A 10,274-nucleotide genomic window follows, 5' to 3' on the forward strand; every position below is an offset into this window, starting at 1 on the left:
ACATCCAGATAGCGAAAGACTCGTTCTGGTCAAACTTCAAAGTCCGGGCGCCCCGGAGGGGTCCAGGCACCCCAGTCAGCTCCGGGCGCCCCGGAGGGAAATGTCAACCCCATTGACTTTTTCCAGCCCCGGTCTTCTACTCCGGCTCCGTTTATCTCAGACCGAGTCTTCTGCTCACTTGGATGATTTATGCCATCCGGAATAGGGCTCACCCGAACCCAACTTCCGGTCTTCTCGAGCAGCCTTCTGCTCCGGCTTCTCGTCCCTCGAAATTACTGTGTGCTTCCTTCTTAGCCGCCAGCGTACTCATCCGCAGTCTTCGTCCCTCGATCGCACCCCGTGCCGACCTTCTCGCTAGCTACGTCTCTTGCTCCCTGAGCAATCTTCCGCTCCAGCTTTCGTCCCTCACCACACGCTTCCTTCTCGTCCGCCGGTGTACTCTTTCGCAGCGCCTCGTCCCTCGAACGCACCGTGTGTCGTCCTTCTCACTAGCTGCGTCTTCCGCTCGAGTACATATGCTCCTAAGCTCCTGCACACTTAGACACCAGGTTAAAAACACACAGGACCTAACTTAACTTGTTGATCACATCAAAACAATCTTGAGGTTCCAACAAGAAGCACCGAGACGATGACCGGACTTACAATCTACCCATCAAAGTTCGAGGAGGATTTCGCGGCATGGAAAAAATACATGGAGGTATTTTTCAAAAGAAACTTTGAATTACTCTTAATTATTAAATATGATTTTGTAGCCCTCAAAGACTAATAAGGATTTGAAAAAGAAGAGTACCAGTGGACTAAAAAGGATTAAGCCGACTTTGTAGTGAACGGATGAGCTGAGTTCCACCTGCTAAGCATACTTTCACCCCAGGAAGTTAATCGGATCAAAGATTATAAATCAGCAAAGGAACTTTGGGAGAAGTTCCTGGAGCTACACTAAGAAACGTCTGAAGCAAAGCTCGCGAGATGGAATCTGCTCCGGAACCAACTGACAAACCTCCGGATGGAAGAAGGCAAAACAGTCACACATCTGCCCTCAAGGATTAAAGAACTCATCACCGGACTCACAAAGTTAGAAGAAAAGGTAATGAACCAAGATTCATTAAGGTATGATTTAAATGCATTTCCTAGGACACTTGAGTGGACATCTATAGTTGACTCATTTTATATATCTAAAGACTTTGAAGTTAGTTCATTAGAAAATCCGTTTTCCACTTTTTGAACTTCACAAATCAAAATGTGCAGACTTACGAAACAAAGCAGACAAGACAACCCATAACATAGCACTAAAAGCTAACCAAAAAGGTGAACCGGATCCATACTCCGAAGAATCAATCGACGAAGATGAAACAACATTATTAGTAAGAAAGTTTAACAAGTTTATTAAATCTAATAAATTTAATAAGTGGTAGGTGAAAAAGTCCTTTAAGAGCAAAAGAAAGGTTCGATGCTACAACTGTCAAGAAAAATGACACATTAAGGGCAACTACCCGAAACTAAATAAGAAGGAGAAAGACAAGGGCAATAGACCAACAAAGTCGGAGCACAAGAACTTGAAAGCTATATAGGATGAATCATCGTCCTTCGAGTCAGAGATTGAAGCTTACGCTAGACTAGCTCTAATGGTAGACCACCAGAGAACACCAAAAGTTCCTTAAATATTAACATCGACAAAGGGGAAGGATCTTCAGAAGAAAACTGTAATGAAGGAGGAGCATCATAACACGAGGTAAGTGATGTATGACCCTTTCTCTCGAATAGTCTTTCCAATTTATTAAAATACTTAATATAAGGTGCCCATCGGTTTCCCATATAATAGGACTCTCTCTTTATAAATATAAGCAATTGATATAGTGCATACTCATCCGTGAGTACCTCGTGAATATTTAGTGTTAATTTTTTTTAGGGCTTTGGTTTAGGATTATATATATAATAATTTTAAAGTGCTTTCCATTAAAATTAATATGATTGTAATTAGAGTTAAAAGAGTGTTTTAATATTAAAGTGCTCTATTTGTGTTATATCAATAATGCTAAAATAAAAATTTGAGATAAAAAATATGCCAGATTCACTTTTAAAACATATTTTTTAAAAAATATCTTTTTAATAAAAATGATAATAAAGTAGCCTTTTTTACTAAGGGGATTCGTCCGGAATACCCATGCAATTTAAAAGGAAGATAAATCATAAAAGACTTCATCCAATACAATGATCTTTTATATGATGATAAAAGATGAAAACATTTATTCTTAGTGTCACTCTTAATCTATCTCAGATCAATATGGAAAAAATAAATTATGAACATCTATTAACTTTTGGAATAATAATTACAATTATCTTTTATATAGGATCATATGACTCATGATACATTTTGTACAGATTAAAAATTAGCTTCATAGTCTATGAAAAAAACACCAGTAAATATCAACTATCATCGTCCCTACATAAGGTAGCCCTTTAACGTTTTTACACGTGGAGGAGAAAAGGACACCTTCTTAACAAATTTCAAGTCAGTTTTAGTTCCCGTGCCAATGGAGCATGCAAGCTGCATGCTGAATTCACTGGATTGGAAATTTGGAGATAAAATTATGTTCGAAGGAATTATTCTACACCAGATGAACTGGCATGGCAGCCCTACTTGATCCACCAGACAAAGGTTCCATGTTCCATATAATATTTGCATTTGTTCTTATTCATCAGGTCACTATGCTAATTATCAGATTCAACTAAATAACCTGGGAATTATCCGACGAAGGATCCACTTGTGCTTAGTGGTGCACACAGTTATCATCATCATCAACTGAGTTAGTTTTTTTTTTTTTTTTTTTTTTTTTTTGTTTATTCTAATCCATGCTGCAATTTGACACAAGCTAAGCGGAATACAACTATTCGCGACATGTTTCTAGCATCAATTCTTCCTCTGTTATAAAGACTGTTGATTCTTGTGTGCATTGTCGACGTCCATGGCTAATTGAAAGATTGCCTTGGTCCAAACTGCTTTTTCTTTGTTCCAAAGGTTACTTGGGGCAAAAATTCTACATTAGAGTGATGGTTTTGGGGGTGATTCTATAAACTCAGTGCATCTAAGGATGTCCTCCTCTATACCTTGGCCACTTGCACTAATGGGTAGTAGTCCATGTTGACCTAGGGACGAATTGACAGGAGCATTAGAGGTGAGTGAATCGTCTTTTACTACATGTAACTATAACAATTTATTGAACTACACGTCTAAATTTTCCAAATATTCAAATCAAGACGCTGATTTCCCAGCATACCTCTCGGCCCTCTGTCATCTACCTTCCTCCTCTCTCATAAAGCTCCACATGTACTCAAATAGTGTCACAAACACTATCTATCCTTCAATTATCTAAGCTAATCATTCACCAAAAATCAACCAAGATTATGCTATAGACTAGACATTGCACTAAGACTCCCAAAGTGTGCCCAAATGCTCTTCCCTAATCCACTTTTCAAGATTCCAATCCACTTTGTCCACCTACAAATCCACTTCCAATAATCCAATGATTCCCAAGCAACATGTAACAAAAGAATCTTATGAGATTTGAGTACTTAATTGTATTTATAGGCACGGGCGGTTCTATCACTTCCGAACTCCTCTTCCAAACATGGCACCCTCAATGACACACATAAGAGAAATTTGTAGGAGGTTTAAGGCTCACATACTCATGACGATAGTTCAGATAGGATACACAATTCTCTACTTCGTCACCGAGGCTTCCTTCAACCGGGGATTGAATCCCCACATATACATCACCTATAGACACTTGGTTTCGACCTTGGTCATGTGGCCTCTTGCTTATTTCCTTGAGAGGTACAAAGAAATTTTCTCAAAGTAATAAAGTAGACTCTTCAATTCATACATTGTTCTCTTCTGACTAGTTTTTTCGGTGTATTGATGTAGGAAATTAAGACCCAAGCTTACATTGGCATTGCTCTTGGAGCTATGTGTGCTTTCCCTTCTAGGGTGAGAAAATAACCCTGTTATTTCAGTTTATATAGTATGAATACTTCAGCTAATAGTGGTGTTGTCTCTTATCATGTTTACAGGATCAGCTTGACCCTAAACATGTACTTTGCAAGCTTAGAATACACATCTCCTACCTTTGTGGCTTCCATGGTCAACACCATTGCTGCCATGACCTTTATCATTGCTATTCTACTCAGGTAATATCTTACGATACACGCGAATATCTCTCTCCTTATCTCCTCGCAATGACAAAGTCTTGGTTCAGATTCGAGCATCTCGATATTAAAAGCCCCAGAGGAGTGGCCAAGGCTGTGGGCACTCTAGTGTCGTTGGTAGGTGTTACGATCATGACACTTTACAAAGGACCAGCAATGAGGAATTTTTGGGGAGCACTGATCCACATCCAGGGAAATGCCATCCATGAGAGCTGGTTGAAGGGATCGATTCTCACTGTGGCAAGCTGCATCACTTGGTCCATATGGTACATAATGCAGGTATTTCATCCCCTCTCATTACTGAACTAAGCTAGCACTGAAACAGCTGCTCAGAGAACAAAACTGAAAAATCATCTGCAGGCAGTGACATTGAAGAGATATCCAGCACAGCTTTCACTGACTGCATGGATGAGCCTCATTGGAGCTGCACAATCAGCCATCTTCACAGCCTTTGTGCAGCACAAACCAGCTGCATGGAAGATTGGATTCGACATTAAACTCTGGAGCATCTTGTATGGAGTAAGTACCCTTTACGACAGAGCAGAACCTGTTTGATCATCCTCTGATACAGTAATTTTAAGTTTGAGTTTCACAGTTTCTTTTCTATTCAGGGAGTTGTTTGCTCTGGTTTAATCATCTACATACAGCTCTGGTGCACTGAGCAAAAGGGACCAGTCTTTGTGACCATGTTCAACCCCCTCTCCACAGTCATGGTTGCACTTCTAGCTTACTTTGCCTTTGGCGAAAGACTGTTTCTCGGAAGGTAAGTTTTTGAGACTTGGGTATCGAAGATTTGGATGATTTAATCAGAATCACTAACATTGATTGATAACTTTTTTTTTGTTTTGTTTTTATTATTTATGTAGCATCATTGGGGGGATCATTGTGATTGTTGGACTATACTTGGTGCTTTGGGGGAAAGACAGAGATCAAGAAAAAGAAATGAGAGCTGAGGAGGCTTCTTTTGTGGCTAATGGAAGAGGTAGAGAACAGAGCAATGATTCTTCTGATAGCCCTGCCACTGATGGCAAAAGAGACAGCGTGAAGAGATATGAAGAGGTTTAAGAATGCATGGTAAATTTTTCAGCTATTCTTTTGAGATTGATATCTAATATATGATGTTTGTTTCTTTCATGTATTTCAGTTGAATTGTTGTGAGACTAAATATTTCAAATTCTTAAGTTTTATTCTGTGAGAATAAATATTAAGGCTTCTACCAAGTTACTATTCTGTGAGAAAACATATTTCAAAATTATTCTTACAATCAAATAACTAACTATTTATTTCAGAAAAATCTATGAGAAACAGAGCAGATTCGCACTAACCAAACAGACACAAGATGTCATTGCAATCACCTTGATGTCCTTGTTACTATAGCCCCGGGCTCACTTATCCCCTTCTCATGGTCATCATCCAATCTTTGCATTCATAAGCCCTCATGAGTGACACATAGTAATAAAGCATCCAGAAGAACAATAAGAGAACCAAAGTTCAATAGACGAATCAGAGAGAAAAAAAACATCTACTACCCTTTATATTCTCTGGACCTCCAAGGAAACATTATCATCGTGTAAGAGGCTGCCACTACTCTAAATCTATCGTGCTCTTTCACGACACTAAAATACAATTAGCATAAGATTTATCCTCAAGTTTGGCAACTTTATAACTCAAATGATTTAGGATAAAGTGAGGCAAACTGTTCCCCATCCTTTCTTTCTCCTCTTTTCTCTAACCAACACAAGCTAAAAAACGATACGATCTTACGCTACCGATGAAGTAGGCACATGCAGCATCAAATTATTACATCCAAGAAACTCTTCTGGCTTTGAGAACATGAGATGGCTAGCCATACCAAAAGCACATTCCCAGGTGAGATAAGCATGATAGAAATATATCATAACTTCTCTGCGTTGCTATATCTAAAATAAGAGAAGTTTACAACACTAGAAACAGGGAAAGCGTACGGTAACAGTTGAACTAGATTTAACCGAGAAGATGATTCTGCTCATGGAATGGTTCTTTCAGAACTCCAGAAAGGTAATTCCTTGCTCTTCCGTCCAAAACACCCGTTGTTTATCAAAATACAAACATCTGAAACATGAACTTGAAATGCCAAGCAAGTATACAGGAAAAAATAAAGAAGTTAGACCTTTCATGTTAGATCGAAAATCAAACACAAGTTGAAATGATTGAGTTTGCTCACTTTTAAGCAGCTTCATTTTCACTTGCCCATTAAGCTTGGGTGTTCTGCTCCTGTATCGAGTCCCCAGGTCCTAGTCCTCTGATCTTCACATCATAGTAAACCTCTTCGACTCTTCGTAAATCATACTTCATTCCTGGCAAAAGCATCAAAGATTAAGTGAAAAGTGCTTGGCATTATATTTCGAGAAGGAAAATGTCTAATGTTTAGAAACAAGGAACCTACCATCAAATTTCTTCCGCAAAAAGTCATTTCGCAGGTTAAGCATTCTAAAAGCAGCATGAAGATCAGTTAAGAACATAAGCACCTTCCTTGGGCAATCATAGTTCCCAGCAGTTACCTGGTTGACCACATATCTTGGCTAAGGAAGAATAAATATGTCAGTACTTGAAATTCATCTCAACACACAAAATTAACTTAAGGTGAGCAAAATACTCCAAAAGTTCAATTCAGTGCATCTTTTGCTCACAAAGATAATGGAATTTGTAGAATGTTGACAGACACAAATTTTTTTAAAAAAATGACTACCTCTCAAACAAGAGCATAGGAACTATTTATGCCTAGGTTGTTTAAACAAACTGTGAAAGGTCTAACCAAAAAGGAGAAGATAAAACTAATAAAACAGGCCCATAACAGCTAAGACATGACCATTATAAGAACATAAATGCAATACTAGCAAAAGATGAGGCGACACCACAAATGGCAATCTCTTGGATGAGTTCAAGGTTCTCCGTGAGGCGATGTTCATAGCAGACAGAGGGACTGATAATGGAGAGAAGCAAAGCACTTGACAAGGGTTCTAGAGCAACCATTGGACATCACCATGGAGGTCGCACATTGATAGACAGGGAATCCTGGTCAAGGAGAAGAGGATTCCCTTGCTAAAGACTTTGTGCTAGATATTGCACTGGAAGAAAGTGCCTCATAGGGTACAGCAAGCATATCAAGTAGAAGACAAGTATATCTGAAGGAAAGATGTATGTCACAGTTTGATTGACCCTCTTTTGGATGTAGCAGACTGAGAATAGACCTTTTCTTCAGAGTGATTGCAACAAAAAACCTCGCCCAAGAAGACAGACTGATTTTGTTTACTATGCTAATGTGAGAAGAATACTACTGCATTGATGTTAATATCAACAGACAACTTACATGGAATATCTAGGACTTAACCCTCTACTCTATACCTAAAACATCCAATGCGAGCCTAAACCCACAACCCCTAAAACATTCATATGAATAAAAGTTCAAAATATTAATAATGTTCTATGAGGCGTATAGTTCACTGAATCAAAGGAAAGGAATTTTTACCAATTCATTGGACATGAAACATAATCCTGCAACAATGAAAAATGGGTGTCAGTATGATGGATATGTCAGCATTTTACACAAATTCTTAATTGACCAAGAGCATGTAAAAACACATATAAAAACAAATAAACGTGTGTGTAAAGAATACACTATAAACCGTCATGTGAAACTGTAATTTTCTATGATCAGTAGATACATAACTTATTTGCAGTTTTTGTTTCCTGCCCTTTCTTGACAAGCCAAAGTTGTTGTCAATGTTTGGTACATCTCTGGAAAGTCACAGCTTCCACTTTTTTAAGATCTGACCTCCTGAATTTTGACCTTAATTCCCAACTGAATGGAACAGTTTGACAAATTTGGACAGAAACCTAGATCATCTCATCCTCATATTCTTTGAATATGGAGACCAAGATGAGCAAAAAATCTATTTTAACTTCTTCACAAAATAAGATAGCTATAATTTGAGTAATTACAACTCGCAAACATTAATTTCACAGAATCATATGATCCAAGGACTGAATTGGATTTTCCAACTTGAAGAATAGAAAGCCAATTATTCAATGTCAGAGAGCTTTAATATTTTACTTTTGGGTTTGACTGGCTTGTCACATTTCTTAGTACAGTAAACATGACTCTCTAGTATGTTCTGCAATCTTTCAAATGAAAACTTTAACATCATATGCTACATTGCAGGTATCGTGCCATGATAAAATCATCAGCAGTTGATGCTACTTTATGCACACTTTTCAACCACACTAGTCAGATGGAGCATCCAAAAGCATCAAAATAAAAATTTGATCAAACACAACTAGTATGATAAAAACAAAAGATATTCATGGACAGATAAAATAGAGAGAGAAGATTCTAGAGTCATGTGTGATCATCTTTTGTCGCTAGGTTAAAAGGAATGTTTCTATGATAACTTGCAGACATGTAGATAACCAAACTGCAAGAAAACATGTGCAGACTATGTCATGAAAGTCAACTAACCGATAAGATAATCTTCAATGTCCAGACCAAATTCGGAATTGTCCACTACACAGAAGCACATAGCATACACAGCACATCAGAAATTTTTCATGAATATTGAAGAATTGTAAACCAGATAAACATAAAACAGAAAAATTGGCAGTGATAGCACTTCTCTATTCGTCATAGTTCATAAAAAGATATTGCTATCAAAAAAATTTTAGTCGATTTATACACTAGGTGCTACAATTGTCTCCTTTTTTTCTTTGATGTGTTGTATAAATTGTCACAAACAATTTTGATATGTAGTAGCATCAAGGGAATTCTAGTCTCAACTGATAGCTAATATTTTTTCATTGTAACAAAACAAGAATCTAAAATATTGAAAGTCAGAAAGGATGGTCATCAGATAGAATCATATTAGAAGCCTCACATCCAAGTTTTTTCTCAGCTTCCGCATGTACAAGAAGATTGCCAGTTTCCAACCAGTGAAGGAATGCGATGAGTGATACTGATGTCTGTGTCTCACTCCTCCAATCACCGTGATACCTAACATTAAATTAAAGCCCCATTGTAGGCGTTCAAATGAGAAACGAAAGAGCAATGCCGAAACCAAAAAGAATCTTCTCACCTGTAATACTGTCCGGGGCATTCACGCAGAATATCAGTAAGCTTATGGAATACTCCCTTCAACACTTCGATCTGAGCCCTAGCCTTGTCCAATACTTCTGCAACTCAACATAGCCATAAAAAAATCAGAAACACTTCCAAATCCTAGTGGAAAAAGAAAAAAAAACCTACAAAAAGAAGAAGGGAAAGATTGAAGTGCACAGTGGATAAAGGGAACCTGAGTTGGGAGCTGTGTGATGGACGAGGAGAAGACTGGAATGCATTAGCCGGACAGCGGCCTCGAGCTCCATCACGACCGCGCGGATGCGTTCCCGAACGTTGCCCGACTCCTCGAGCTGGACGCGGAAATCATCGAACTGCTTCTCAAACGAGGAAGACTCTAGAAGGGAAACAGCTGCGGAGGGAGGAGTCGCTGCCGGCGAGTGATTCGACATCGGCGGCAAGGCCGAAAACAAGCGGCGGAGAGGGGAGGGAGGGTTTCGTGGAAGGAAAGGAGCAAGAGCCGGCGATAGACGGGAGGAAACGGCGGAAGAAGCGGCAAAGAGCGGAGCAACGACACGGAACGCCCCTCTCATTGACCTAAATAACAGTGGAAAAGTTACTTCAGCCGCCGCTACGCCTTTTAACTCATCGCCGTTCCTTCATCGTCAAAAATACCTGCGCGAGCCGAAAATGGAAAACGCTAATTGCACGTACTAAACATAGAAAATTATGCTCCATATTTATTCGTAAGAAAATTCATCTACGTCCAGGATTAGTCTTGTAAAACAAGAAATCAAGAATCGGCCCCGTCCCTGGCAAAGTACACTATTTCTTTTTACCACAGCCCAGCCGAGGCAAATTAGTATTTATAATTACCGTAAAAGATGATATGCCTCGCTCTGGAGCAACTATTTTATGCGATGTAGAAGAAAGATAAAATTTTTTATCCAGTACCCTAGAACAGTGATCCTTTGAGACGAGT

General features: G+C 38.8%; 2 protein-coding genes across 3 annotated transcripts; one reads left to right on the top strand and one right to left on the bottom strand.

Annotated features, from left to right (window-relative positions):
• The first annotated feature begins 3,596 nt into the window (after positions 1-3,596).
• Positions 3,597-5,423, top strand: LOC122020477 (WAT1-related protein At2g39510-like). Its single transcript, XM_042578422.1, has 7 exons — positions 3,597-3,832; positions 3,923-3,985; positions 4,069-4,185; positions 4,254-4,482; positions 4,564-4,722; positions 4,815-4,966; positions 5,070-5,423. Exons 1-7 carry the CDS (start codon positions 3,627-3,629, stop codon positions 5,266-5,268), a joined length of 1,125 nt encoding a protein of 374 aa, XP_042434356.1. The 5' UTR covers positions 3,597-3,626; the 3' UTR covers positions 5,269-5,423.
• Positions 5,424-5,946: 523 nt separating this feature from the next.
• Positions 5,947-10,002, bottom strand: LOC122020597 (translin-like). 2 transcript variants are annotated; one of them, XM_042578590.1, is made up of 8 exons: positions 9,528-10,002; positions 9,312-9,408; positions 9,114-9,229; positions 8,702-8,746; positions 7,712-7,737; positions 6,629-6,743; positions 6,407-6,539; positions 5,947-6,306 (listed from the first exon to the last, which is right to left on the bottom strand). In XM_042578590.1, exons 1-7 carry the CDS (start codon positions 9,883-9,885, stop codon positions 6,436-6,438), a joined length of 861 nt encoding a protein of 286 aa, XP_042434524.1. In that variant the 5' UTR covers positions 9,886-10,002; the 3' UTR covers positions 5,947-6,306; positions 6,407-6,435. The 2 variants fall into 2 exon arrangements, with proteins under 2 accessions (XP_042434524.1, XP_042434523.1); XM_042578589.1 differs by having other exon boundaries at positions 6,629-6,764; positions 9,528-10,000.
• Between the last annotated feature and the right edge of the window lie 272 nt (positions 10,003-10,274).

The sequence above is a fragment of the Zingiber officinale genome, chromosome 9A (assembly GCF_018446385.1).
Source record: "Zingiber officinale cultivar Zhangliang chromosome 9A, Zo_v1.1, whole genome shotgun sequence".
In the NCBI taxonomy this organism is placed as follows: Eukaryota; Viridiplantae; Streptophyta; class Magnoliopsida; order Zingiberales; family Zingiberaceae; genus Zingiber; species Zingiber officinale.

Coding starts and splice junctions, on each gene's coding strand:
- LOC122020597 (XM_042578589.1), bottom strand. CDS start 9,885: ATGAGAGGGGCGTTCCGTGTCGTTGCTCCGCTCTTTGCCGCTTCTTCC. Junction 9,409..9,527: donor TCACACAGCTCCCAACTCAG/GTTCCCTTTATC, acceptor GTTGAGTTGCAG/AAGTATTGGACAAGGCTAGG. Junction 9,230..9,311: donor TGCCCCGGACAGTATTACAG/GTGAGAAGATTC, acceptor ATTTAATGTTAG/GTATCACGGTGATTGGAGGA.
- LOC122020477 (XM_042578422.1), top strand. CDS start 3,627: ATGGCACCCTCAATGACACACATAAGAGAAATTTGTAGGAGGTTTAAG. Junction 3,986..4,068: donor TGTGTGCTTTCCCTTCTAGG/GTGAGAAAATAA, acceptor TCATGTTTACAG/GATCAGCTTGACCCTAAACA. Junction 4,186..4,253: donor ATCATTGCTATTCTACTCAG/GTAATATCTTAC, acceptor GTCTTGGTTCAG/ATTCGAGCATCTCGATATTA.